The sequence below is a fragment of the Vigna unguiculata genome, chromosome 3 (assembly GCF_037176805.1).
Source record: "Vigna unguiculata cultivar grain cowpea cultivar isolate G323 ecotype 2 chromosome 3, ASM3717680v1, whole genome shotgun sequence".
Classification (NCBI taxonomy): domain Eukaryota; kingdom Viridiplantae; phylum Streptophyta; class Magnoliopsida; order Fabales; family Fabaceae; genus Vigna; species Vigna unguiculata.
In genome coordinates, this window is record NC_140794.1 from 69519362 (window position 1) to 69547231 (window position 27870).

A 27870-nucleotide genomic window follows, 5' to 3' on the forward strand; every position below is an offset into this window, starting at 1 on the left:
ACCAAATATTATTCTTACTTAAAAAGGAAACAAATTACAAAAGCATTTATTGTAAAATATATTTTGCCAAAAGAAAAAATGTTCCTTACCTGCATGAGTAATTTATTTATTTATATTTTTTTTATTACAACACTTAATTTCTGTTCATATGTCCTCTTACATACATCTCATTGGCTCTTCCGTTGTCGAGAATCTGCAGTGACAGGTAAAATGTCTTCTTCCCCAATCTTTCGACCTATCCTTCATTCACAATGATTATACAAATGAAATTGTATATTATTAGTCCTTAATTCTGTCTTTTACTCATTTTTTTAAAGAGTACAATTTTATTATTTAAACCTACCCATTGATCTGCAGTTACTTGGCACCATGGATATTCTTAATCCCCATTAGTGTTAATCTAATTTTCTCAAAGGATGTGAGGAAAGTAAAAATTATTACAAGCTCAATATTTTTAGATCGTGGTATGTTCAGCATGTCATTGATTGCGATTCACTCTCCCAGATTCTTAGGGATAGGGATTCTCCGTAAATACCGTTCCTTACATTTTGATTTCTTATAAAACGGTGCATTTTATTTCTCTCATGATGAGGGATTAAGAAGATCTGAAAGTTATGATATTATCGAAGAGGAAAGAATTGGTTGATTAAATATTGAATTTGCAGAATGGAGAGAGAGGAAGAGAGGGAACGGCGTCGTTTGCGTGATCGACAGAGGAGGCAATCAATGACTAAAGAGCAGAGGGAACGACACCTTGCACGGCGGCGCAGAAACTACCAGCTCCGGAGGCAGAGAGCTGCAAATGCTCCATTACTGCTTCTTCCTCAACCCTCGGCCACCACTGCTTCTCACCTTCCATGTCTCACTCCTCCCTCCCCCTCACACCATACGTTACAAATTATTCAAGGTAATTTTTAGTTTTCTGTTTTAACTATTTTAGTTTCTGCTGTGCCAATTATGTCCCTTTAATACTGCAAATGTAATTGTATTCATAGATTAAAGTTATGCTTTAGTTCACGAAACAAAAGAATTGTATGATTAATTTTTTAAATACAAAAAGAAAAATTAAACAATTATATAAAGTATGAAAAAGGTGAAGATTAAATTCATAGATACTTAATATTTTAGAGATTTATTATTAAATAGATGTATTGTCTAATTATTAACCATTAACCATACAGATACTATGAACGATGGATTTTCAATTCAGTTGGAAGGTTCTTCCAATCGGTTGCGATTAAGCAATGTTAAAAGGTTTGCAAGAAAACTTGGAAATCCAAAGAGTGTTGTAGCACCATTAGATAGTCATCATCTTGCACCAGAATTTATCATCCCAGGTTCAAGTGATAATGGCGGTGAGCAAATTTTACACAAATGGATGTACAAAACAATAGTTGTATTTGTCTTTCTAAGTTCTTTATGTATTTTGGATGAAATTATAAGTACTTTATAATTGACTCTTGACACTTTCATCTGATTTCAGGTAACAGTGGTACGACAAAAATCTTGCGTTTGAATAATGTGAAGCGCTTTGCTCGGTCCTTAAATTTTTCTGCTGAAGAACACCCATTACAAAAATAAAGACAGTGGTGGGACACAGAGGAAGAAAGGTACTGTAACTAATAGTTAGTTTCTTGTTAGAATGAACGTAAGTTTCTGGTTTTTTTTAATGTATAATGCTATTCAGTTTAGACATTGTAGAACAAGATAGGACACACAATTATGTAATGAATCACTCATGCCTTTGTAATTGTACAATTTGTAGCAGACAAATATTACATTAATTCTGTTTACTATTTTCATGACAATTTTTTTATATTCACAAATTAAAATCATTTTTATTAGACATTCTTTGTTGGAAGAGTTACACTTCCAAATTCAAAACAGGAAATTTACATTACAACATGTTATATTGTTTATTCGTTTAATCATCATGTGATAGTTATACCTAATTTATGTCATTTTATGTTTTGAAAATTCTGTTTGAATTATGTGAAAACTTTATATTCGTAATGTATTTAATTTAATTTCAATCAAACATTTACATACAATTTGTATATATTTCGTACATAATTAAATTATTATAATGTATTAATATAAATATTACATCAAATAATAATCACAACCGTGAATCTGCAGCGGTTACAAGATCGGGAGTAACACCAATTTAGTACAAAATTTACCGATAAAAATACTGGTAGGTAAGTACAAATTTTACACTATTAATAAATTTATTACAAATGAAACTATTTTTTATAATTAAAATTTTAAAATCTATTGAAAATATATATTTTATTAATAAATAATAATTTTTTTGTCAATAAAATTTATTAATAAATATTATTTTATCATAGAACGTTTTTGTCGTCACTAAAATTTTGTTTATGATATAATATAATAGATATATATTAAGTGAGAAAACTAAGAGCAATAAAATTAAATAATAGTATATAAAACAGAATATAAACTTAAAACTATGAAGAATGTTAAATTTTGAATTCTTCTTTTTCTTTTAAGTAAAATTTAATTTTTTTTAATAATTTTAAACTATTTCATTATTATACTTCTAAATTTTGTAGTTCTTTAAAAGTTTTATCAATATAACATATTTATCATTTATCATTTGAATTGATGGTGTTCCTCAACTAGTATATTTTAGTTTTTTTAATATCATTGAGAATCAAGTTTGAATGGTGTCTCATGTCAAATATAAATAATAAAGTTAAGCACCATATAAGAATAAAGAGAGATGAAGACTCATAAATATATTGTCTTAAGGTTTTTGTTTAAATTTTTTCTCAATTACATACGTCTGAGTTGAGCTTGTGTTTCATTAGTATGATATCTCTTTGATGATCCGTCATCAAAAGACCTATTAATGATAGAACCAATAGAACGATTTTTTGAAATTTAAGTGTAAGTATAAGTTTCAAATTGAGTAAAAATGAGAATGATGGTTAGTTTAGTTGATCGGCTCAAACGAATTCATGTATTGAAAATTTTTCTGATAGAGGGTCGAACAAACATGTTTTGTTAATATGAATGACAAAATAAGTAAGAGGAACTTGTGGTTAGCTTGAGAGAGATGTTAATGTGCTTTCTGGGAATCTAAGTGAGTGTAGGTCTCACAATGAGTAAAGATGAAAAAGTTGAATATCATATAAAAATGAAAATCTATAACACATCGTCTTAATGTTTTAGGTTAGAGGTAATGTTAATTGAAATTAAGTCTCATTGAGAATGTATCTCTGGTGATCTCTGTCTTCGAAAGACTATCAACATTATAAAAATATAAAGCAATTCTTTTGATTTTTTTTTCAAACATAGTCATAATAGCAAGAGTGATTTGTAGTATTTTGAGAATAAATGGAAAATTAACAAAAAAGTATAAATAAAATGTTATCAAATCATAAAAAAATTAATATGATTAATACATTTTAAAATGGTTAAATATGATTTTGGTCCCTCAAATTTAAGTGAAAATTGAAATTAGTTTCCATTCGAAACTGTAACCCAATTTAGTCCTTCATTTTAATCAAATATTGTTAAGTTTATTTGTTTTTAAACTAACAGTGAAGTGGAAATGAGTTAAGCTGTGTAAACAACAAAAATGCTATAATGATAAGTTTTTGAAACATCTCATTAAACTTATCAAAATTTGATTAAAATGTCTAAACCAACCCATTTCTAAGGTTGAAAAGACTAAATTGAAACAAAATTTTAAAGAAATGACTAATTTCAATTTAAACGATCCAAAAATATATTTAATCATCTTTAAAAAAATTGGTAAAAATTTAACAATATATAATATAAATGGATGACTTGAATTGAATGTTTAAAAAAGAAAATGTTGTAAAATAGATTTTATAACGGCATTTAATTTCAAAACTCGAAAGCAGGCGTGTATAGCGAGATTTGAAAAGAGAAAGAACCATCGATTTTGTTGCGATGCGTAGGGATGAGATAAAATTAAGGAAGTAATGTTGGCAAATTTTAGTTAGCAGTTTGAAGAGTGAAAGTAGAGAAGAGAGACAAGACGTTGTTATAGCTCACTCACTTTTCAGCCCTCACATTTAAGTATCCAACCAAACATCTCAACGACAAAACACAAACAACTTTTGCCAAAGAGGATCTCATTATCTACTCAGAGAAGAAGGCATAGCAGGAAACGTGATTCTGATTCACACCGACTAAGAAATTCACGGGAATACTCTCAAGTAAAGACAGGTACAAAATTTAACTTTTGACAAAACCCATTTAAATGACGTCACAATATTATAATAATCTAAGCCAAGAATTAAGATCAGAATAAAACTTATGTTTATTTATACTGTGTATATATATTAAAAGTAACAAATTAAAACAGAAATATGAAACTCATACAAATTTATTGTTAGGTGTAAAAAACTCGTATACATAATTAAAAAATTATATGACCTTAGAAAGAGTGTTTTCGGCTAAAATTGTCTAGCAAGTTCTAATCACAATAAAATATTACTTAAATGTCCGAGTTTAAAAGTATTTTACTTGAATCCATTATTCTTTAAGTAAAATTATTATTCCATCATGTATGAGTTAATCACCAAATATTGTTTATTTTGGAATAATTTTGTCATGATTTTTCTTTAGAAGATACATTAATAAGTTAATTTTAAGTTTAACTTAATTTTACAAATTAACTTTGTAGAATTTAGTTAAATTTAAAATCTACTACTTAACATGATATCAAAATTATGAGTTAAAATTTATCTTTACAAGATTTGTTGTTTGTTAAGTCAATTATTCATTAACGTCTAGTCGTACAAAATATATATATATATATATATATATATATATATATATATATATATATATATATAAATCGGGTGAAGGATTTGTCTTAGAGATTACGTATCGATCAGAAATGAAGCGAGTTTACAATATAAATTAGTACAAACTTCAACTTCTAAATTAATTTTATAAGATTGAATTATATTTAAAATTTAATAATTACACCTACCACAATAATTATCATTGCTTAGTAAATTTTTTAAAATTATAGTTTATATTTAAAATAATTTATACTTTTTTTTCCATCTATATTAAAACAAGAATAAGTCATTACTTTGCATAAGCGTATTTCTTTATTAGTTTTATAGATGAAAAAACAATTAATGAACTTACTATACTTTATATTTAAACCTAAATGCATATTTAGTATTTTTATATTTATTTTTCTTTTGCTTAAGTATATCAGTTGTAAGCAAACTGAAAAAAAAATTAAAATGGAAAATAGAGGCCAAAGAATTAACCAATTAAATAATACGCAAGATGTCCTAATTTTCATACTAAGTTTATTTTGTATTATTTTTTGTGACATTAAATAATATTTCTTCATATCCGACCCGGTAGAGGAGAAGAAAAGCTGAAGTGGATTTACCTGTGACTCTCTTCGTCACATCCCAGGTATATATCTCTTTCTTAATCTTTTTAAATATTTCACTCTCACTCTCTCTTAAATATATCTTTCTTAATTTTCTTAAATATTTCACTCCCACTCTCTCTGCACTCTCCGTCGTGAATTTGAATTTTCCTGTCATTTATCTACTATTGCGTGTCATTCAAAAGTCAAAATGCAGAAAAAACAAGCAAACAAACCAAAAAGTAATGTAAGTGGTGCAAGCATCCCTTTAATATAACTTTTGAATGGTGTATTATGTTATGATTCTGAATGTGAATTCAAACTCGGGATATTGTTATTACAAAATTCTAAACATACCTTCACAATCAATTTTTTTTTTCTTAAAAAAATCAACCAAGTTAACTAGTTGGAGAGTGATTGAGATGATATAGTTCTACATAAAATGACCTTTTAAAATGTGTATGGTATTACTTAGTTAATATTTATATTTACTGTGATTGTTTATGGAAAATCTCTAACATAGTTTCAGACTTGAGTGCTTGGAGTAAAAATTTGAGAGTATTCGTGAGTTACCTGAATAGTTTATGAAAGAAGATCATTCTGTGAGAGAATTGGAAGAGATTTTCTTGATAGTAACGAGCATTTGAAATGTTTTTGTGAAATTTATTGAAGGTGTTAGTATGGAAGGGGTTGAGCTCGGTGCAAGCAATGTGGAATTCAAAGAATGTTGGAACAGAGCAAGAGGTTCACCATACATTATGCGCCTTGCTTTATCTGCAGGTCTTGGAGGTCTTCTATTTGGCTATGACACAGGTAATTTCTTCATCACACACAACCCTTTTCAATTTGCTTGAACAAGTTGGTTTACATCTTCAAAATTTTTTTACCAAATCCTCATACATAGGTGTCATCTCTGGTGCTCTATTGTACATCCGAGACTACTTTGAGGAAGTGGACAAGAAAACATGGCTACAGGTGAATTCTGCTAAGAAGGAATGTATTTTGATCCTCCATTTCTAGATGATTCACTTAATGTTGAATTTTATTGCTTTTGCAGGAAACGATTGTAAGCATGGCTATTGCAGGAGCCATCATTGGTGCTGCATTTGGAGGATGGGTGAATGACAGATTTGGGCGAAAAACGTCGATTTTAATATCTGATGTTTTGTTCCTTGCTGGTGCAATAGTTATGGCTTTTGCTCCATCTCCGTGGTTCCTGATTGCGGGGAGAGTTTTAGTTGGTTTGGGAGTTGGTATGGCATCCATGACTGCACCTCTATACATCTCTGAAGTTTCTCCTCATAACATCAGAGGAGCTCTAGTCTCTGTCAATGGTTTGCTTCTCACAGGAGGACAATTTCTGTCTTTCCTTATCAATTTGGCATTCACCAAGGTATGTAAGAAAATATGAACTGAACTGAAGTGTAAAACTTTTGGATAACGTTGTCAGATCAGAGGGTTCTTAATGGTCAATTTGATGCGTTTCAGGTACCAGGAACCTGGCGATGGATGCTTGGGGTGGCAGGAATTCCTGCTGCGCTTCAGATAGTATTAATGGTGTTCCTCCCTGAGTCACCCAGATGGCTCTACCGTCAGGTATTGCAAATCTTGCTGCCAATCCAGATTGAAATTTTTGTGCACTAACTGTTTGTGAAATTGTTTACATGCATTTAGTGTTCAATAGCATGAACTCAGTGATTGGCATCCATTTGGTATTTCAGGGGAAGGAAGAGGAGGCAAAGAACATCCTCTTGAGAATCTATCGGAAAGACGAAATTGAAGAGGAGATGAGATCAATGGAAGAGTCTGTTCAAGCTGAGAAGGAGGAAAACTTGAAAGGCGAAAAGAATTTTGTGAAAAGATTGAAGGATGCTTTTAGCAATGATGTAGTTCGAAGAGGTCTATATGCTGGCATCGCTGCTCAAGTTGCCCAGCAGTTTGTGGGCATTAACACAATCATGTATTACAGTCCAACCATTGTTCAGTTCGCTGGAATTGCATCAAACTCAACAGCTCTTGCACTTTCTCTCATTACATCTGGCCTCAATGCTTTTGGCACAATCTTGAGTATGGTATTCATTGATAAATATGGAAGGAGAAGACTTATGCTCATTTCCCTGGTTGGAATCATTATTTGCCTCGCCGTTTCAAGTGCTATCTTTTTCGTGGCAGCTAAACATGCTCCTGCAGTTAGTTACCAAGACACCCTCGATTTTCCTCCCAACTCTACATGCTATTCTTATACAAATGCCCCTAATTTCCGTTCCTGGAACTGCATGCAATGTTTGCGTGCAGAATGTGCCTTCTGTGCCAACACCGACAACCAAGTAGGTTCTTCCAACTTCCTCTTATCATATGCTAATACTGTTAGGCCACTCCCATAACTAATTACCCCCAACAAGACCCTCAACTTGCATGTCTTTGTACATCAGAAATTATTACATAATTCAGGACAATTATGATCTAACAAATCAGCATATCTAATAATTTTTTCGAGCTGAACATTGTGCAACCTTGTTTAACCAAAACTGTGTTTGTCTGTATTTGTTGTACAGTATCATCCAGGTGCATGCCTGTCCGCAGAAAAGAGTGTAAGACAAGAGTGTCGTGCAGAGAAAAGAGTATGGTTTTCTATGGGTTGTCCAAGCAAAATTGGAATCCTAGCTGTAGCAGTGCTGGGATTGTATATTATAGCATACTCTCCAGGAATGGGAACAGTGCCTTGGGTTCTGAACTCAGAGATATACCCTTTGAGATACAGAGGTTTGGGTGGAGGTATAGCTGCAGTTTCCAACTGGTGTGCCAATCTCATGATGAGTGAGTCATTCTTAAGCATGACTGAGGCTTTAGGTGCATCCGGCACATTCCTACTTTTTGCTGGGTTCTCCCTCATTGGATTGATAGCAATCTATGCATTAGTGCCTGAAACCAAAGGCCTTGCGTTTGAGGAGGTGGAGAAGTTGCTTCAAGAAGGCTTCAGACCCTACCCGTTTAACAAGAAAAAGAAGGAAATCAAGGAAAAAGTCGAAGATTAGTAGTTGCCATGTCAGAGTAGCTTTAATGATATGTAGGACATCATTTTTCTTGTCTGTTGAAGACATCGCTGTTGCTTCTCTTCTTGCCTCCTGCAAATAATTAATGAAATTGCATTTAATTCATCTTCGAATTCTCTCCAAGAGTGGGGAAGCTTCACTTGGCAATTATGCTATTGCCTTTGTTACATCACATGCCTTAGATCGTTGATCCCAAATTTCTTTGAGAGCCCCACAACACAGGTCCAAGTTTGTGGACGTAGTTCAATTAGGACTATTTGAGAGCCCCACAACACAGGTTCAATTATAAAATCTGATGTTCCTTAAAATTTAGAAACAGATAAGCAATGTAACAAAAAAGTTAACACGAGCCTTATTAATGAAAAAAAAAAGTTAAAATTTAATTAAAAAATATAAAAAAAAAAATTTAATAGATGATAGACTTCAAACTTAATTAAACTTTAAATATTTTATTTATCATTAATATAAAAGACATATTTTATGTTTTTATATTTTAAAGAAAATAAAATTTAAAGGTGATTTATTATATATTGTAAATGGAAGGGGTATTAAAAGGTAATAATGAGAATGATGTATACCATGTAGTTGAAATGGGTATATTCGGATAGTTTATTTTTTTAATATAATTAAAAATAAAATAGAAATAGGTCATCAAATAAAAAATTTCCTTTATATTATGATGTTATAAATGTTATCAATATAATTACAATAATAAATGTAGATTATTTTATATTCTACTTTAATATTTTTTTTAAATATAATTTTTATTACTTATAGCAATAGTAAATATTAAATTTTAAATTTTTTAACTATTATATTTACGGTAAACTTTTGTTTTTACCTTATACTCAAATTTGAAATAAAAAATTGTCAATAAAATAATTTAAGAGTATTGTTATTTTTTTTAATTTATACAAAATAATCTAAATGTTTATACGGGACAAATCAAATATTACTGAATATAATTTTTATAAGATTTTTACTTATTTTATATCATGCTCGTTCGAACTGTCACTAGGATTGTCACCAGAATGAACCATGAGAATCAGAGGCGGATCATTTAAAGGGCAGGGAGGGGCCATGACCCCTCCAATATTTTTGATTTTTTTTAAAAAATTATATGTATATTTTTGAATTTTTTTTAAATTATATGTATATTTTTGATTTTTTTTTAATTATATTTATATTTTTTTAATTATTTTAAATTTTTAAATTTTTTAAATATTATATGTAGTATATTTTAGAAATTAATGAAAATTAAATTGTGTGACTTTTTATTTTTTCTATAAAACACAATCTTTGATCTTAACAAAGTTTGTTAATTTTTGTAGTCTCAATTTGGTTCAGAGTTTTGAAAAAATTGATGCAATTTGGTTATTTTCATTAAATATTTTGAAGCGGATCAAAAGATTTTTCATCAAAATTAACAGTATGATTATATTAGTTACACCAACAAAACAAAACATCCTTATTAACCATTTTAATTTTCAACAAATTGAGACTAAAAAAACATTAGACAACCAACTAGACATTTCTGGACAAATAAAGAAACAAAAGAAATAATTAAACCAAATATTTATTAAGATATTTTTATTTCTTTATCATTGTCTTTCTAATTTTTCACAAATTGTATTCATCTCTCATCCTCATGTGTTTTATTTTTTGTTGTTGAAGAAAAAAAAAATTGGACACAAACTCATTATTTTTTTTTTCTGATTTCTCATGTGTTTTCTTTCTTTCTTGAAAGAAAAAAGTAACTTTCTATCGTCTTACCTGATAATAAAAAAATATTAGTTTAAGAGTTATTAACATAATTTTTTATCTTATAAGCCTTTTGTAAATTCATTTTTTTATGAATATATAAGAAAAAAATTATATTCTAATATTATTTTGAAAATAAATATTTATATAGATGAAAAATAAAATAATAAATTTATTTTAAAATGTTAAAAGGAAAGTTATTCGTGAAGATGAAAACATATACGTTATACTTCTTCATATATTTTAAAACATTATACTAATTATCTAATCTAATAATCCAATTATTTAGTTTAAGAATTATTTTTTAAAATATTATACTAATAATCTAATTTAATATAAAAAATTATATTATTTTGACTGTTTTAAAACTTTTAGTCATGATCCGCACTTATGAGAATTAACCTCAACTTTTATAAGATCTTTTACCTACTTTATATCATATTCGTTCAAACCGTCACCAAAATAAACTATAAGTTCTAATACCATTGTGAAGTACTTATGAAAAGAGAAATGACGAAGAAAGATACGATATTAATGAATTGTGAATAAACTTATATAATAAATCACACTCCGACCAAAAACTACGAAAATAAATTTATAAATCTCCTATTTATATTTAGTCATTTTTCTCGTATGTAAGACTTGGTACTCACCTTGAACTTCTCACAATAACATGTTAAAAAATCCTAAAAAGAAACACTGAATAAACATAAAACAACATAAAAAGTTATCATGTTTTCTGCTTAAAAGGACGTTCATTGATTGATCAGTTATCTAAACCTTGGTACGATTCGCATCCAAATAAATTGAAAAGTAAAAATAAAAGCATCACTAAATTGGATAAATTACTTTGTATATTTCATAATTTATTTAATATTTAAAAATAATATTTTAATACATTTTTGTAATTCAGCAAAGGGATGCTAAAAGAAAAATGGTTAAATCCTCTAATCTAAATCAAATCAAATTATATTAATTTAATTTTAAAGTAAACTAATTATATATCCAAAGAATAAGATTGAGGCGATTAAATCGTATAACTTTTACTCTGAAAAGCTACAAAAAATAAATAAGATTCGTTTAAAAAAGTAATCATATATCGTATTGTATTAAATTTAAATATTGAAATAGTATACAATAAAAAAAACAACTGGGAAACGTTGAGGCTTGCACTCTTTCTGATCGTGCATATATAAAAAACCCCAATTTGAATATTGAGAAGAAATTGGGTTGATTGCAATAGCCTAGCATGGAAGAAGTAAGAAACGAACAGCAACTAATGGTTTTGCGCAAGAGAAAACACTGCCTCACCTTCGGATGCAAGCATCAACCTAATGTGTACAAAACCTATGGTTATGAGTGAACTAAAGACCAGAACACCGACAGCTGATTAATTCGAAACTGTTACCTGCTGTGACAGCTAATTGATGATTATTAATTTATTATTATAGGCATGATTTGAAAAGGAAGAAAAAAAATAAGAATGAAAATATAAGATGGTATTTAAGGAAAAACGGTACCACAGGTATGAGTAGTCGTAGTCTGTGGGGTTGGCCTGCATGCTGACTGTGGGACACTGATTTGCCATACAGATGCTACTTCATACCACACCGCACATGAAAGCATCAGAATGGAGACCAGCTTTACAACAAGGAGAACCAGCTTCACGGGCCTACAACATCATCACATCACATTACACACGGATCATCATCCTCCAAACACACTTTATCTCATCCTAAATTCACATTATTTCACACCCACCGAACGTTTCTCTCTAACATGGGTGATACGCACCAAGCCATTAGCCACAATCTAAACACCCACTAAGCAACTTCGAAAACGAAAAGAAAGATAAATGCAATACCTTTCTTAATTTAATTTATCAATGTGCCTTTACTCTTCTCAGAAAAGTGCGGCGTAAATCTTTGACAGAACGGATATATCTTTTTCGTAACGTCATAACATGTCTCAGAAAAGGTGCAGTATGAACTTTTCTGGGTTTTGCCGGTAAGCATGAGAGACATAAAAATTCACGCAATAACATGTCAATCTTATGAAGAAAAGACACTGTGTACTTTTTCATACTTGCAGGTAAGCAAGCATGAAATCAAGAAGTTCAAGCTAAGCGAAAGTCATTCGGTTAGAAGTTATATCCCTGTTGGCCCATGAAAGTGACTCACAAAGGGTATTCAGAGAAACGATGAAGGTGATTAATGGCCTACGGCCAGTATAATACATTTAAATGCATCAGACTAACCAAATTTAAAGTTAAAACTCAATGTTCACCAAGATAAAATATGAACACACTAACAGACACATTCCAAGTGGTAGCGTAATACAACCTCAGTATTTTCACTACAAGAGAGGCAAAAACACAAAAAACTGAGCTAGCCTCTATACAAAAACTGAGTTTTTTTTAAAACAACAAAAAAATCTAAAAAAAAAAAAAGGCTAATCAACATAAACTAAGACAACCTCTGGAAACTGGAAACATTACAGATTGGACACGGGAAGGCAAAATCACCAAAGCCTGGATTAAATCATCAAAGGATCAGCCTACTGCTGTGCTGGCTAGCTTCTAACTTAAAAGATCCACACTGTACAAAGTTACAAACCAAAAAAAAAATATATGTACAACAACCAGTTACATTATATAATTACCTTCCTATTTATAAACTACTCTCTAAGGACTTGAACAGGACGCTTCATGTCTTGATTCTCTTAAATATCCAAGGAGTGTCTCAGCCTGCAAAACCAACAAGAAACTTCAATAAATAAAGTAATCAAACGAGAAAAATTACAGTCCCTGAGAGGCAAACAACAGAGGAAGAAGGCAAGTTTCTTTAATTAAAATTGTTTTGTCTTCAACCCAATGCTGGTGAAGTCTGCAAAATGCAAAATCCACACTATAAGCACCTAAAACCTTAAGCCCACACACAAAGGCGACTATAAATAGAGAAAAAAAATTTGCATAGTAAGACTAACAGTCCGTTTCCTTTGTTTATGGATGAAAGGGTTGCATATGGACCTTGTATGTTACTTGCGGTTGACCTGTTTATCAGGGAGAACTGGAAGGACACAATGCAACATTTTCTGTGGAAAGCACATATTTTACATCACTTCCCTTAAGGGGAATATACTGCAGTTGATAAAATGCTTTCTGTGTCCTCCTTAGCCGCCATTTCACATACCCCTTCCCTTATATAAATGTTTCAAATAAATCTATTTTTAGATATAGGGTAATAAAATCATTTAACACCACTTTAGTGGTTGATCAAACCAAAAAGAAGAAGAGGAGCGCTCACTTCTATCTGCATTGCACGATACCAAACAAAGGAAGTGATGACTGCGCACACCCCTACTCCGTTCCTCTACAATTTTCACCCACTCCCTTCCCTTTCCTTTTTTTGACGCCAACAGCAGGAATTAAGAGTTAATACATGATTACTTCAACCCTTCTATTGAAATAGTATCCCTTATGATCATCAAATTGTGTAAAACCAACTCTTCTCCTAGACCTTTCTTAATCTAGGTTCTGAAACCAATAACTAATCATACTCTAATAAAAAAATTGGAGAATTTTAAGGATGTTCCGGTATGTATATGCTTTCAAGGGCAAATCTATTCTTATCTTTATTCAGTTAAAACATCACAGCAATTAAACATAACTGAGAAACAACAATACACGGTGGGAGCGAAGGATATAGGAAGCAACAAACAAACATACCTTGTGCTTAGCTCGAACAGAGCCGTTCTGAGAAAGAGCAACGAGAGGAGGAATCCCACCCTCTCTCACAAGCAAACCTCTGTTACTAACACTGTGAGCACAGAGCTGAACAAGAGTCAGAACAGCGAACTCCTTCCCCTTCACCGACCCATCTTCGATCGCTTCCACAAGCGCAGCAATACCACCTTCTTCCACGATCGCCTCTTTTCCCTCTTCAATCCCCGCCAAGCTGTTTAGCACCACCATTGCCTTGTCCGCCATCCCGCTCCCTTCCTCCGCCACCAACTCCACCAGCGGCTTCACTGCCCCTGCGCTCACCGCCCTCTCTTTGTTCTGCCGCACCGAACACAGCTTATACAGCGTCGTCAGTGCGTCCTTCTTCCCTCTGTGGGACCCATTCAGTAGCAGCGAAACCAGCGGCGGTATCGCCCCGCAAGCACCGATCGAGATCTTGTTCTCCTCCACCAACGCAAGACTCATCAGCGCGCAAGCCGCGTTCTGCTTCGAAGTCTCCGTCCCTGTTTTAAGCACGTAAATCAGTGACTTCACCGCACCGGCATTCGTTATCAGAGCCTTGTTCTCCTCCAGAAGAGACAGATTCAGCAACGCCGTCACCGCGTGCTCCTGCGTCCACGGATCGCTGCACCGGAGCAGCGGAACCAGAGCAGGCACCGCACCGGACTCGCCGATAAGAGCGCGGTTGTCCGCTCTGTTCTTCGCCAAGAGCCTCAGCTTCGCCGCCGCCGATCGCTTCACCGCCACGGACGGAGAATGCAGTCCGTCGACGCAGATCTTGACCGTGGGCTGAAGATCCTCCGGCGAGATACTCTCGATTATCTCCGTGGAGAAACTCTCCCGTTGGAGAAACCCTAGGCAAGGCTCTGGCTCAGGTTCGGGCTCGCGATCCCCGTCAACTGCAGGTTCGTAGGAGGATACCGTTGCGAGCCTCTGGAGCTCTCCAGAGATATCGCTGCTACAGGCAGAGAAATCGCTCAAAGCTTGAGAGAGCTCGAGAAGTTGCTCCTCCGTAACGGAAGATTTAACTGACTTGGAGTTTCGCGAGGCGAGTTCCATGAGCGAATCGGTTAGGCTATCGGAGACGCAGGTGGCGTGGTCGCGTCGGAACAATTTGGAGCGCACTGTTCGCATGGACTTGCCGATGCTTCTGTGAGCTTTGTCGGAAACGGATGAATGGTCATGAGTAGCTTGATCGGAAGTGGAATGCGAATCATTCTCCGCAGAAACCATTGTCGGTCGCAGAATGATAATCGATTGTACTCTTCTTCTTAATACTCCAACTGATTCTGCTTCATTTCCTCACTGGGGAAGTGTGGGAAATTGCATTAATGATATCACCCAAACCAATTATTTATTTCAAAATTAACTAATCAAGAAATTAAAAGCCTGGTTTTCGCTGTGCGTGTTTGCGTTTGGGTTTGGGTTGGTTTTATCCTATCCCACAATCATCACAACGCCGTTCAGATTTGTGTTGCCACCCAGAAGAACCACGTGCTGCTGTTTCCACATCTCGCTTTCCGCACGCTCATTATCGATAAATGCTGAACAAATAAATACACCTATTTTTATTATAATTTTTTTTAAATACTATTTACGTAAACTAATAAAAAAAATTCTATTTCAAACTTCGTAACCAAACATTGGTCAGTTTTCAGGAACCTTTTTCTGTCAAAGTAGCGTTTATTGGTCGCACAGGTCGAAAATGACCCAAAGATGAACACCACTCACCACTCTATAACTCTAGTTTATAGTAGCATTATTTTTCAGGCTAATAAAAAAAATTAAAAACGGCAAGTATTATATTACAGTAATATTCTTACAGTAAAGAGAGACGATGATGAACATTTTTACCTAATGTTGTTTATCTTATGATCTTTATTTGTACGTTCACACCTCGATTTCTTTTTTAAATATTCTAATTGTCTTAAAATCATAAAATTTTATCTTCTAAATTTATATTAATTTAAGTGAAAACTACATCACGGGTCAAATTTATATATTGTTTTAATCGCTAATAAATAATTTGGTCACAATGTAATTTTTAAATGATTTTATTATTATAATTGAAAATACCAATCCAACACCAATATGCTGCCACAGTGTCTGATGTTCTAACGTTACAGTCTTCGGTTATTGAAGCCTATCATCACAGCTGTATAGTTAATTCTGTCAAAACTGACACAATATTTTAATTTATTGTTCAAAAATGATAAAAAATAAAAATAAACAACTACTTTATCATTCACTTTAATAATATATTAATATTTAAATCAGTATATATATTATATTACAATTAAAGTATTAATATATTAGTGTATTTTTTTTTTATTTGAATGGTGTTAACTAATAACTCCTTTATTGTTTGACCATATATTTTAGTTTCATTAAAAAAAGTATCCATACATAGTTCATTTAATTAAAAGATGTATTAGAAAGAATGTAGGTTTGCATTAAGCATTAATTGATTAGTGGTGAGTGGCGTTAGTTTTAAAATGTGCTCAACAAAAGAATGCAGAAATATTAAATTGGATATGATGTTTCAGTTGGGTGCTCTAATAGCTAACAGATTTTGCTTGGTCGGGTTAGGTGGGGATTGCTATTTTTTTTATTATTAATAGTAGTAATATGTTGTATCAAAGTGGTGGGTAGTTTCTTAGACAAAATTAATGATTTATCTTGATTTTCAAGTTATATCAACTTTTTATTTTAATCTTTATGTTTTACTTCGTGTTAATTATTCATTGGTGTAAAACTGTTATAAAATGAAAATATAAGAATTAAAACATAAAAAAAGGTAGACTTTTGAAAATTATCATATATGGTTATGTTTCAACTTGTGTGTATCTTGTCTCTTCCCTTTTTCTTCTTTTTCTCTTTTAAGATTTATTTGTACATAAAGACTAAAGAAATGGATGTCTAATTATATTTCGATTTGGGCACGAAAGAATTATAATTGATGAAAATAAAATTATGATCAGTTCCACGAAGGGGATATGTTCACTGTTGATCGGGATATAAATATATTTTTTTAATGACGTTTTTTTTTAATTTGGCAGAAAACAGATTGAAGTGTTATAACTTTTAAAAGTAAGATCTAACTAAAAAAATGGTAAAAAACTAATTTGAAAGTAATGAAACATAATAAGCTATTAAATCTAATAATAATATATCTATCCCACTCTATTGTATGACAAAATTGACAAAAGGAAAGTCGAAAGATGTAGGCCCTTATGGCTATATGGGTTTTGCTTCCAGCGGCCCATCATTACTAATTGCACCTTCAAGTTAACATTAATATAAAATAAAGGATTAAATATATTTGTGATCCTTTACTTTCAATGAATTTTAAAATTAGTCCATTTTGAAACTTTGGATTAATTTAGTCATTCATCTTTTAAAATACGTGTATTTAGTCCTTTTAATCAAAATTTGTTAGGTTTATTTAATATTTCGTATGTATTTCAAGATTGTATTTGAGTTGTTTATATTGTTTGACACATTCTTGCTTTAATGTTAAGTCAGATACTATTATAAAACACACTTGAAATATCAAATAAACTTAACAAAATTTAATTAAAAGATTAAATCCACGTATTTCAAAAGAACGATAAAGGACTAAATTGATTTAAAGTTTCAAAATGAACTAATTCCAAAATTCGCTGAAAGTTAGGGAATAAAAACATATTTAACCCAAAAATAAAATATCCTCCCAGTTATACCATACTCTCACCATCCATACAAACATAATATATATATATATATATATATATATATATATATATATATATATATATAAAGTACAATATTAACCCTATCTATACTCGTAAACCACAATGGTATTATGTGTTCATTGCTCACGCCAATTCTTTCTTTCTGTGAATAATTATTTTCCCTCGATGCACCTCCATACATTTCAATTTGCATTTGAATAAACTTATTTTTATTTATCTTTTTTTTTCTCCTCCAGTTCCTCATGCCGTCTTTCCTACACCTTGTTTATGTCACCCTTCATCTTCTTTCTTCTATTAAAAATACAATTCAGAATATAAATGTATTTAAAATAATGTATTCTGGAATGTAAGTTTTATATTTTAAATTATGTAAATCGGAATATGTAACTAAAAGACAAAAATTAATATTTCAGATCATGTACTGTGGAATACAATTTGAATTTCAAAATAAAAAATCTAAACTAAAAGGTGTATGATCGGAACTTTCGTATATGAAAGTGCATGAAGCAGACTTCCTTTTGTATTTATTGACTGTTTCACAATAGTATAGCCCAGCCCATGTATCATAAATAAAGCCCAATAGTAATGTTATTTTAACAATAAAAAATGAAAATGAAAATAAAATTGGTTATGCAGCTCTGCTTTCTTTTGCCTTGTTAATTCAGGTTTGGATAGATTAAAATTTAAGTTTGTAAAGGAAAATTAAGGCGACAAATAAGTTATGATCAAATTAAACAGTTATAAAATATCTATAAAAAAATAAAACATTGGAATATTAAATTTATATTGTTCTATTATTTTGTTTTATTTTTAAAAAAGCATGGTGAAATGATGTTAAAAATTTCATATCAATTAAAGATAAGAATAATTTAGATTATATATATTAATGTAAATATTATCTTATAAATTAATTTTGTTAATTTTGTAGATTCAGTTAAACTTAAATTTTAATTCTTCGTGAACAAGATTAAGAAAATCTTAATTTAGAAGTGAAAATTTTAATTTTTCTTTTCTTCTCTTCTGAAATTATTATTACAAAATTATTTGAACAAAAAAGTGTATGCACAATACTTTGCAACCAACGACCTCGTTCTATTATTATATATGTAAGTATTATTATACGTATGTATATAAATCTCATTTTATAAATTGATTTTATAATTAAATTTAAAATTTTTTTGTTAATAAATAAATAAATTAGTTTAGAAGTGGAAATTTTAGTTTTCCTTCCCTTCTTTTTCCGAAATTTCAATTACAAAACTACTTTAACAGAAAAGTGCCTGCACAATATTTTGCAACCAACAACCTTGTTTGAACTTTCCATTATTATTTTATATAACAACCATTTCATCTTACCTAATGACTTCATAATGTATCTATGAATGTGGATATTTAATAATATTTTGAATGTGTAAGTGAGTTTTAAATTCTGAGTTGTTCATAATCTACATCGTCAACTTCAATCCAGTGTAAAATCGAATACCACTTATTGTTAATGATTAATGATTGTATATTATTTTAATAAAATGGGTTAACTTTATTAAGTTAATTATATAAATGAATAAATATGTCAGCTCTAGACTCCTTACAAAGGGAATTTAATCTCTAAAACTAAAGCTTGTTTAAAATGATGCGAAATATATAGGTATAGTCTATTTATACAGTAGTATTTTATTTAAATTATGCAATTACATGTAATTTATTTAAAATTATTAATATATTGTGAATAACCTTTTCTATTTATTTCATTTATTGTTTAATGTTACTCCTGTTGGGTCACATATATATATATATATATATATATATATATATATATATATATATATATATATATATTATACAAAATTAAATGTATTAAAGTCATTATTTATTTAAGTTAAATAATAAAGTGATCTGACTAAATTAAAGTTTTGGCTAAAAGACTATAAAATAATTTCTAATTTGATGAGGGGTCAAATTAAAAATACTAAATCTTAAAGTAATTAAACTAATTAGGTTATTTAAAGGGTCATGGTCCCCTTCTGAGAGCACGCGTAAATTTTATATTCCTGTTACTTTCTCTCTATTTCCATCCGCAGAGAAAACCTAAGGAAATACAAGTGCTCTATAGAAGGAGGATCCCTAAAAGGAAGTTGTTAAGGGTCCAGAACAAAAGAAACAAACTCAGGAAAGCGCCATTAGTCCCCATTTTGGAGTCAAAATCTCAAAATGGTACCCAAATTTTTAAAAGTCTCAAAATGGTTCCCTTTTTTGTTGAAACGTCTCACGTTTGCCCTTGCCGTTAAGTCAACGTTGACGCAGTTAGAGGGAGTGCCACGTGTCAGTTCCTCGATTTTTTGAATTTTTTATTAATTTTTTTATTAATTTTTTTATTTTTAATTTTTTTTTTGAATTTTTTTAAAATAATTTTAAAAATTGCCACATGTCAAGCTGTCATTGTGCCACGTGGCAGTGACACGTGTTAGTATTACGCCACGTGTCATTTTCTTAGTTTCAATTTGGTCCCTTTATTTTAATTTGTCTCAATTTAGTCCCAATTTTTGTAAAAATTAGTAATTTTGTCCCTCTCCAAATTGAAATCAAATTTAATTTCTGTATAAATGTACATAAATATTTCCATAAAAATTGATATTTCAAGTAAATATTTTTAACTAAATTAAGTTCATTTAATTAATATTTTACATTGAACTTTATTTAAAATGGTTTAAAAGTTGTTAATAGAAAATAATGTTAATAGAAAAAAAATTCATAAATTACCTAGTTCATGTTACAATAAAACACATATAAATTTAAAATTTTAAAACAATTTTAAGTAAAGTTGAATGTAAAACATAATTTTAACTAAACTTAGCTATGTTAAAAATATATAATAAAAATATCAATTTGAATACAAATATCAAATTTAATAAAAATATTTGTATAACATTTATATAAAATTAAATTTTGTTTCAATTTGAAGGGGGACAAAATTGTTAATTTTTACAAAAATTGGGACTAAATTGAGACAAATTAAAATAAAGGGACCAAATTGAGACTAACAAAATGACACGTGGCGTAATACTGACACGTGTCACTATCACTGCCACGTGGCACGATGACAGCTTGACACGTAGTAATTTTTTGATTTTTTTAAAAAAATTAAAAATAAAAAAATAAAAAAAAAATTAATAAAGAAATTCAAAAAATCGAGGAACTGACACGTGGCACTCCCTCTGACGGCGTCAACCTTGACTTAAGGGGAAGGACAAACGTGAGACGTTTCAACAAAAAAGGGGACCATTTTGAGACTTTTAAAAATTTGGGTACCATTTTGAGATTTTGACTCCAAAATGAGGACCAAAGGCATAATTAAACCTTTTTAAGGGTCCAGAACAAAAGAAACAAACTCAGGAAAGCGCTCATTTTACAAGTCCCTCGAAGGCTAAGGACAAAAGAAAGAGATCAAAGGATGTATTATCATTATGTCGAATTCAGGTATGCTTTCGCACTCAGTTTACAACATGTTTATGGGTATGAGATAATATTTATGATTGATCGTTAAAATCAATAATAGAATTATATCTATTTGTATCTAACAATTGGTATCAGAGCTACCCATACTTGATTCATGTTTGTCTTTGGAAATTAATTTTAAGGATTAAGATTTTATAGAACCCTTAATCTCTTAATCTCAATTATGTGTTTTTAAGTCATAATTTTGTTGATCCCAAAAATTAGGACTTAAAAACACATAATTGATATTAAGGGTTCTATAAAATTAAAAATAATCCTAATCCTTAAAATTAATTTCCAAAGACAGACATGAATCAATTATGGGTAGCTCTGATACCAATTGTTACATACAAATAGATATAATCCTAATATTGATTTTAATGATCAATTATAAATATTATTCAATATCCATAAACATGTTGTAAACTGAGTGCGAAAGCGTACCTGAATTCAGAGCATTGTTGGTCATCTGATCTCTTTCTTATGCCTTTAGCCTTTGAGGTGCTTACAAAATGAGCGCTCTCTTGAGTTTGTTTCTTTTGTTCTGGACCCTTAACAACTTCCTCCTTCTATAGAGAACACGTGTATTTCCTTATAGGTTTTCTCTCATGATAGGGATAAAGAGAAAGGAGCTAAAATAAAAAACTTACTTTATGTCTGTGTGCTCTCAGAAGGGATATGACCCTTTAAATAACCTAATTAGGTTAATTACTTTAAGATTCAGTATTTCTATTTTGTCCCTTCATCAAATTAAATATTAAATTATAATCTGTTCACAATTTTTATTTTCATGATATATGTCTTTAACGAAAACTTTAATTTAATTAAATCACTTTTATTTTTTGACTTAAATAAATAATAATTCTAACACATTTTGTTTTATATCATATATATATATATATATATATATATATATATATATATGACCCAAAATTGCCAACGAGTCTCGTTTATTTAACTCTAATTAGAAAAAATATAGTAGCCATAGTATTATAAAAGAACTAAAAAATGCTATCAGACCTGTACTATCGTACTACTGCCCCTGCGTACAAAACCTTCTCAAAGAGTAAAACTTGTACTATCTTACACATGCCTAGTACAAATTTTTTGTTTGGCTGAGTTACTTATGAGCAATGCATTAAAATAATTTATTAATATAACCACATTAGTCATCCTTAAAAGGAAATTAATCTTCAAGACTCTATTAAGGATATTTTAAATGCATAAAAATAAACCACTCTAAAGTATATATTCAACACATGTGATCAAATATTTATAACCACCTTAACTCTATTATTTTATCGGTGTAGATGTATATTTTTTCTCTTAAAACACCAAAATATTATATGATGATAATTAGAAAAATCACACCATTTGAGCTAAAGTTTGTAGAAAGGAAAAGAAAATAGAGGAAAATGAAGATCAAAAGAAGAAGAAGAAAATAGGAATATATGTTGAAACTTTAATTATTTTATTGAAAATAGAAAAAAAAAAGAATTTAAATATTATTAACAACTTTATTTAATATTTTTCATTTAGTGCAACTAGTAATATTGTATTGGTATTACTTCACCATTGTAGCATTACAGTAATCTTCACCATTGTTAGTATTACTTCACCATCAATCTCATATAATATTTTTTAAATTCAATTCAGTAAACTTTTACCATTACTTGTTTGAAATGCTTGTAACAACTATATTTAAAAACAATAATGAAGGCACTTTTAGTTATATGAAGACCAAATTGTTGCATATATGGTGTCATTTTATTTTTTTAATACCATGGGTTTGTATAAAAATAAAAATCATAATCGTCTCGTTGGGATTAGAAATGAAAAAAAATATAAATTAATGATTAATGTATGATTTATTTTATACAGTTGTTGATAAAATTTGTTAAAATATATTTAAAATGTGTGAAAGCCGTACACCACAAACGACTTCTTCATTATTTAATCTCACGTGTGAGATATTCATACATATATAATATACGCACATTGAGGAATATTAGAAAAACGACAGCGTAAAGACGAGTGGCAAAACGTGTACCCAAAACGACAAGGTCAACCAGTTTGACTGAGTTTTGGTACCAATTTAAATTGGATAATGATCATTGACTCGCTCACTGCTACCAAAATACCAAATTCGATTCCAATAAGGTAATTTTGTTTAACCATGTAATCATAATTATTCAATTTTAATTGCTTTTCAGACTCATTCTTAAGATCTTGCTTTTGCTAATGACCACTTCACTTTTATTGTGCTTGTTTCTTCTTTTGAAAAATGCAAATTAATTATTTGAATTCAGACTTCGAACTCAAGCAAAGGCAATTATGATCCTGCTTTTCAACAAAATAATCATATTAGATTGCTCATTTTTAACATAAATAAATGTAATAATATTACTCATACCAAAGTATTTGTCATTTAAAGAACATTTCAATCCCTTGGTATCTGGGTGGTACCTGCACCAAATCATGAACCCAATTCCCAATTCCGCACGTATGATACATCACCTAAAACAACATTAAAATAATGATTATGATATTTACCTAACTAGTATTTTATTTTGTATATAAGACAAATAATAATACCAAAATGACGTTTAATTAAGAAAAAAAAAGGTTCAGTTTTACAATAAAACTCGATTTTGAGTAAATCAGCAAAATTCTCCAGTAAGTTTAAATTTATTTCTATATTTAAATTTATCGTTTATTCTTAATAAAAAGTATTTTAGAAATTAGTTATCTACAGATTAAGAGTTGTTTTCGTTCGCGTTAAATTACATAGTGAGAGTTTAACTTCTTGATATTCTTTTCCTAAATTTAATACCAAAATTAATTTAATGTAACTAGTAAAAGAATTATTTTTCAAACCATCGTATCAAGAAAGTATAACTTAACTGATTGAGCGTGAGTTCTTATAAAGTCTTTCGAGTTTCATCTCTTCCATGAGCTAAAAAAATCCCAAACTACTCCATTTTTTTATTTCCATCCATATAGTTTTCTTTTCTGTGTATTTGTTTCAATTATCATTATCCTCGCAATTTACATACTTTTTAAAATATTTCTCATTATAAATTTTAATTATTTAAATAAATATTTGTTTTTTACGTACTTTATATATATATATATATATTTAATAGGCTGGTTAAAGCACTAATAAAATTGTATGTTTTTTTTTCCTTTCATGAGTTAAATGCATAATAGTTTTAGTTTAAATTTCAGGCGGTGAAAAGATTCGTACACCATCATCAATCAACTAAAATTTATTTAGAAATTTATAATATATAGTCGAATTTCTTGAACAGTAGTATATGTATTTCTTGAACTAACTGGAGGTAATATGTATTTCTTGAACAGTAGTAGAAATTATCATATATATATATATATATATATATATATATATATATATATATATATATATATGTACTATTCATTTTTTTTTTGTTTTTTCTGGTTTGTGATGTATGTGAACTTGTAGGGTGTTTTGACAATCATATGAGAAACAGAATCCTTAAAGAAAAACATAGGCCTTAGTATTGTGCTGTACTGTTTCACATAAAAAAGACAAAATCCTTTCTAAAGTTTAATCGAGAGTTGACTATAAAATAAAATTTGAAATATTTCAAAAGTATAAAAAATTGAACATTTGGAAACAAATTTTTAAATTAAATGCAAGAAAATAATCATGAAGATGAGAATATATGGAGTCACGTCGTGCAACCACTCTGGCACGTTGGGCTGAGAAGACTGGTCCCCTTCGACATGCAGGCTCCACTCATGATGGAGCTTCTTAAATTGCTGTATAAACTCCATCAACATTCACTTTCCCCAAATTCATCATCAGAAAACGATAGATAGATGCAGAGCTAAACTTCGCTGAAGCGTTCTTCCACGAAAAAATCAAACCACCTTAACCTTAACAAGGAAAAAAGGAAGCTTCCCAAGGGATATACTTAATTCTTATGATTGGTGTGGAAGGAAGGTTTCACCTGTTTAATTCGTCAATAACTTCCACACTATAAAAACAAAATTGAATCATTTTTTTAATTTCTACCTTCCGTCCGTCCCAGTTGTAGATTCTTGCACATTAAACAACTCAACCAACAAAACCCACCAACTCTTATCTTATAAATAAACTAACCCCTCCTTTTCCATCTCTCTCAATCTCATCGTCTCCACCACCTGCTCCACCTGAAAGCTCTTCTTTGCATCATCACAAGAAACAATTTTTCTTTTCCATTCTCAAAACCCATTTGCTACCAAATACACATTCTCAACTTCTCAACTCATTTACCAAACGCCACCACCGTTAAGGTAGATTAATTACAGGACCAGAAATGTCCATGGGCAACATGTTGAGGATGGTGTTGGCTTTGTGTGTTTTGAGCAGCGTGGTTGTGACATCCTCGGCTCAGACGTGTAGAAACCAGACATTCTCTAACAGGTTGTTCGCGACATGTCGTGATCTTCCGCAGTTGACAGCTTACCTGCACTGGACCTACGACCAGGGGAGTGGGAAGTTGGAGATAGCATTCGTGCACGCGGGAATCACCTCAACAAACAGGTGGGTGGCGTGGGCCATCAATCCCAGGAACACGCTGGACCCGGCCATGATTGGAGCCCAGGCCCTGGTGGCCATTCCTGATTCGAATGGAGCAGGCCCAAGTGTGTATACCTCATCCATAACCAGCACCAGCACGCAGTTGGAACAAGGGACAATCAGTTATCCGGTGTCGGCGTTGAGTGCCACCTACGTCAACAACGAGGTAACCATTTTCGCCACTCTCACACTTCCCAACGACACCACCTCCTTGGTCCATGTCTGGCAAGATGGACCTCTCTCTGGTAGTACCCCTCAAGAGCATAGCCACGAGACTTCCCACCAAAACTCCAAGGAAACGTTGAACCTTCTTTCCGGTTCCTCCACTCAGGCGTCTGGGAATTCTCGCCAGAGAAGAAGAAACGTAAGCACCAAGGATCAATCTTTGCTTAATGTTTTCGATCATATCATATCATACATACATGGCATGACACCTTTAGCGTTCCTCCATAAAAAAGATCCATGCTTTCAAACGCAATTTTCTGTTTTTCAATAGAGGGTATATTTGAAAGTTTTCGTCCGGTGAATGTGTTAATTCTGTTTTGGAGCATTTGAACACAAAAAAACTTGAGGAAAACAGAGAAGGATGATAAAACATCTCTCAACTGTTTTGTTTTCTTAAACAATTTTGAAATCATAATAGACTGGGTAGTGTATTTTGGTGTTTGAGTAGAGATGGATTGTTGATTTTTCAGACCCATGGAGTGCTAAATGCGGTGAGCTGGGGCATACTGATGCCAACGGGTGCCATAATCGCAAGGTATTTGAAGGTGTTCAAATCTGCTGACCCTGCTTGGTTTTATCTTCACATCACTTGCCAAGCCTCTGCCTACATAGTAGGTATTTCCGGATTCGGAACAGGCCTCAAACTCGGTAGTGACTCCGAGGGTGTTGAATACGACACTCACAGAGCGATTGCTATTGTCCTTGTTTGCCTAGGAACCCTTCAGGTACGAGGTTTTCATGTTATGTTATTATGACACCATATAAGTGTATGATGGTACTGACAGAAAGCTACATGTGGCGATGATTGGATGCAGGTGTTTGCGTTGTTCTTGAGGCCCAACAAGGACCATAAATACAGAGTGTACTGGAATGCCTACCACTACTTGGTGGGATACGCCACCATATCCCTCAGCATCGCCAACGTTTTCAAAGGGTTCGAAACCTTGGAAAATTACGTAGGGGATCGCTACAATGACTGGAAGCATGCGTACATTGGTATTATTGGAGCATTGGGTGGCATTGCTGTGTTTTTGGAAGTCTTCACATGGATCATAGTGTTGAAGAGGAGAAAGTCAGAGAACAAGTTGCCACACGGAGAAAATGGTGTTAACGGGTACTAGGCCATAGCAGGCGTAGGATATACGCATGACGTGTATGTAGCCAGATAGATATTGGTTTCTTTTGTGATTTCATGCCTCTTACTTCTTCTATCGGTGTGTTATTATGTTGTTGGACTCCTTTGTATAACGTTAAGGGTGTTTGGGGAGTACTTCAGCTGCTTAGACTCTCAGTTTTGAGGTAATTCTTTCATAGGAAAGTTACATACTTTCAGGTTCTTGTTTTATTTATATTGTTACTGCAGGGTATACGTTGTATCGGTTTCTGTTACTTCATATTTGTATTTATGATTAATGATTAATTACTTCTTACCTTTGTCTTACTCATTCTACATTTCTTGAGTTGCAAATATCTTTCTTTTGCGTTCTGCGGGAGCAACCTTCTTCTTTCTTGGGCTTGTGGCGACGAAAAAGAAGGATATTTAATAATATCATTCGTTCCATTCTAATATTCTTCATAACAGTTTTAAAATTTTAAAATAATTTAAATAAAAAATAAGTAAAAATGGAAGTCACTCGAGTTAGACATGATACGAACATATCCATCTTTTCATATTTGTGTGAGAATAGCACTTTCAGAACCATCTTTTCGGGAATGGAAATGTAGAAGAATATGGTAAAAATGAGAGTCATTTGAATCAATAATAATTAAGAATAGTTTTTCGAAACATGAAAGAACGTTTCCATTCTTGAAAATAAACTTTTAATATGTAAAACAAACACACTTTAAGTCCCACA

At 31.2% G+C, this 27870-nt stretch overlaps 4 protein-coding genes across 12 annotated transcripts; 3 read left to right on the forward strand and 1 right to left on the reverse strand.

The window, feature by feature from the left end:
- Positions 1 to 153: 153 nt before the first annotated feature.
- LOC114179534 (zinc finger CCCH domain protein) lies at positions 154 to 1814 on the forward strand. Of its 3 annotated transcripts, none has more exons than XM_028065905.2 (4): positions 154 to 205; positions 666 to 907; positions 1182 to 1355; positions 1484 to 1813. In XM_028065905.2, exons 2-4 carry the CDS (start codon positions 667 to 669, stop codon positions 1579 to 1581), a joined length of 513 nt encoding a protein of 170 aa, XP_027921706.1. In that variant the 5' UTR covers positions 154 to 205; position 666; the 3' UTR covers positions 1582 to 1813. The 3 variants fall into 3 exon arrangements, with proteins under 3 accessions (XP_027921706.1, XP_085526361.1, XP_085526362.1); XM_085670235.1 differs by lacking the exon at positions 154 to 205 and adding an exon at positions 250 to 527 and having other exon boundaries at positions 1484 to 1814; XM_085670236.1 differs by lacking the exon at positions 154 to 205 and adding an exon at positions 251 to 464.
- Positions 1815 to 4122: 2308 nt separating this feature from the next.
- Positions 4123 to 8559, forward strand: LOC114178055 (inositol transporter 4-like). Of its 3 annotated transcripts, XM_028063736.2 has the most exons (8): positions 4125 to 4227; positions 5392 to 5445; positions 6074 to 6214; positions 6306 to 6376; positions 6459 to 6794; positions 6890 to 6997; positions 7123 to 7728; positions 7957 to 8559. In XM_028063736.2, exons 3-8 carry the CDS (start codon positions 6082 to 6084, stop codon positions 8434 to 8436), a joined length of 1734 nt encoding a protein of 577 aa, XP_027919537.1. In that variant the 5' UTR covers positions 4125 to 4227; positions 5392 to 5445; positions 6074 to 6081; the 3' UTR covers positions 8437 to 8559. The 3 variants fall into 3 exon arrangements, with proteins under 3 accessions (XP_085526806.1, XP_027919537.1, XP_085526805.1); XM_085670680.1 differs by having other exon boundaries at positions 4123 to 4227; positions 6074 to 6376; XM_085670679.1 differs by lacking the exons at positions 4125 to 4227; positions 5392 to 5445 and having other exon boundaries at positions 5728 to 6376.
- Positions 8560 to 11294: 2735 nt separating this feature from the next.
- On the reverse strand, positions 11295 to 15489 carry LOC114178056 (uncharacterized). Of its 5 annotated transcripts, none has more exons than XR_014994006.1 (4): positions 13943 to 15486; positions 12877 to 12961; positions 11736 to 11887; positions 11295 to 11546 (listed from the first exon to the last, which is right to left on the reverse strand). XR_014994006.1 is itself a non-coding variant. In XM_085671538.1 (3 exons), the coding sequence occupies exons 1-2, from the start codon at positions 15188 to 15190 to the stop codon at positions 12899 to 12901; spliced, it is 1311 nt and encodes a 436-aa protein (XP_085527664.1). In that variant the 5' UTR covers positions 15191 to 15486; the 3' UTR covers positions 11295 to 11887; positions 12877 to 12898. The 5 variants fall into 5 exon arrangements, 3 of the variants coding, with proteins under 3 accessions (XP_085527664.1, XP_027919538.1, XP_027919539.1); XR_014994005.1 differs by having other exon boundaries at positions 11295 to 11623; XM_085671538.1 differs by having other exon boundaries at positions 11295 to 11887.
- A 9780-nt stretch (positions 15490 to 25269) lies between these two features.
- LOC114178804 (cytochrome b561 and DOMON domain-containing protein At5g47530-like) lies at positions 25270 to 27455 on the forward strand. The gene is made up of 3 exons (XM_028064904.2): positions 25270 to 26153; positions 26485 to 26739; positions 26830 to 27455. Exons 1-3 carry the CDS (start codon positions 25527 to 25529, stop codon positions 27133 to 27135), a joined length of 1188 nt encoding a protein of 395 aa, XP_027920705.1. The 5' UTR covers positions 25270 to 25526; the 3' UTR covers positions 27136 to 27455.
- The last annotated feature ends 415 nt before the right edge of the window (positions 27456 to 27870 follow it).

Excerpts from the sequence above, each read along its gene's own strand:
- LOC114179534 (XM_028065905.2), top strand. The coding sequence starts at position 667 with ATGGAGAGAGAGGAAGAGAGGGAACGGCGTCGTTTGCGTGATCGACAG. Across the intron at positions 908-1,181 it reads TACGTTACAAATTATTCAAG|ATACTATGAACGATGGATTT; the intron begins GTAATTTTTAGT and ends TTAACCATACAG. Across the intron at positions 1,356-1,483 it reads AGGTTCAAGTGATAATGGCG|GTAACAGTGGTACGACAAAA; the intron begins GTGAGCAAATTT and ends ATCTGATTTCAG.
- LOC114178055 (XM_085670680.1), top strand. The coding sequence starts at position 6,110 with ATGTGGAATTCAAAGAATGTTGGAACAGAGCAAGAGGTTCACCATACA. Across the intron at positions 6,377-6,458 it reads ACAAGAAAACATGGCTACAG|GAAACGATTGTAAGCATGGC; the intron begins GTGAATTCTGCT and ends TTGCTTTTGCAG. Across the intron at positions 7,729-7,956 it reads GTGCCAACACCGACAACCAA|TATCATCCAGGTGCATGCCT; the intron begins GTAGGTTCTTCC and ends TTTGTTGTACAG.
- LOC114178056 (XM_085671538.1), bottom strand. The coding sequence starts at position 15,190 with ATGGTTTCTGCGGAGAATGATTCGCATTCCACTTCCGATCAAGCTACT. Across the intron at positions 12,962-13,942 it reads CTGTTCGAGCTAAGCACAAG|GCTGAGACACTCCTTGGATA; the intron begins GTATGTTTGTTT and ends TTGGTTTTGCAG.
- LOC114178804 (XM_028064904.2), top strand. The coding sequence starts at position 25,527 with ATGTCCATGGGCAACATGTTGAGGATGGTGTTGGCTTTGTGTGTTTTG. Across the intron at positions 26,154-26,484 it reads CTCGCCAGAGAAGAAGAAAC|ACCCATGGAGTGCTAAATGC; the intron begins GTAAGCACCAAG and ends TTGATTTTTCAG. Across the intron at positions 26,740-26,829 it reads TTTGCCTAGGAACCCTTCAG|GTGTTTGCGTTGTTCTTGAG; the intron begins GTACGAGGTTTT and ends GATTGGATGCAG.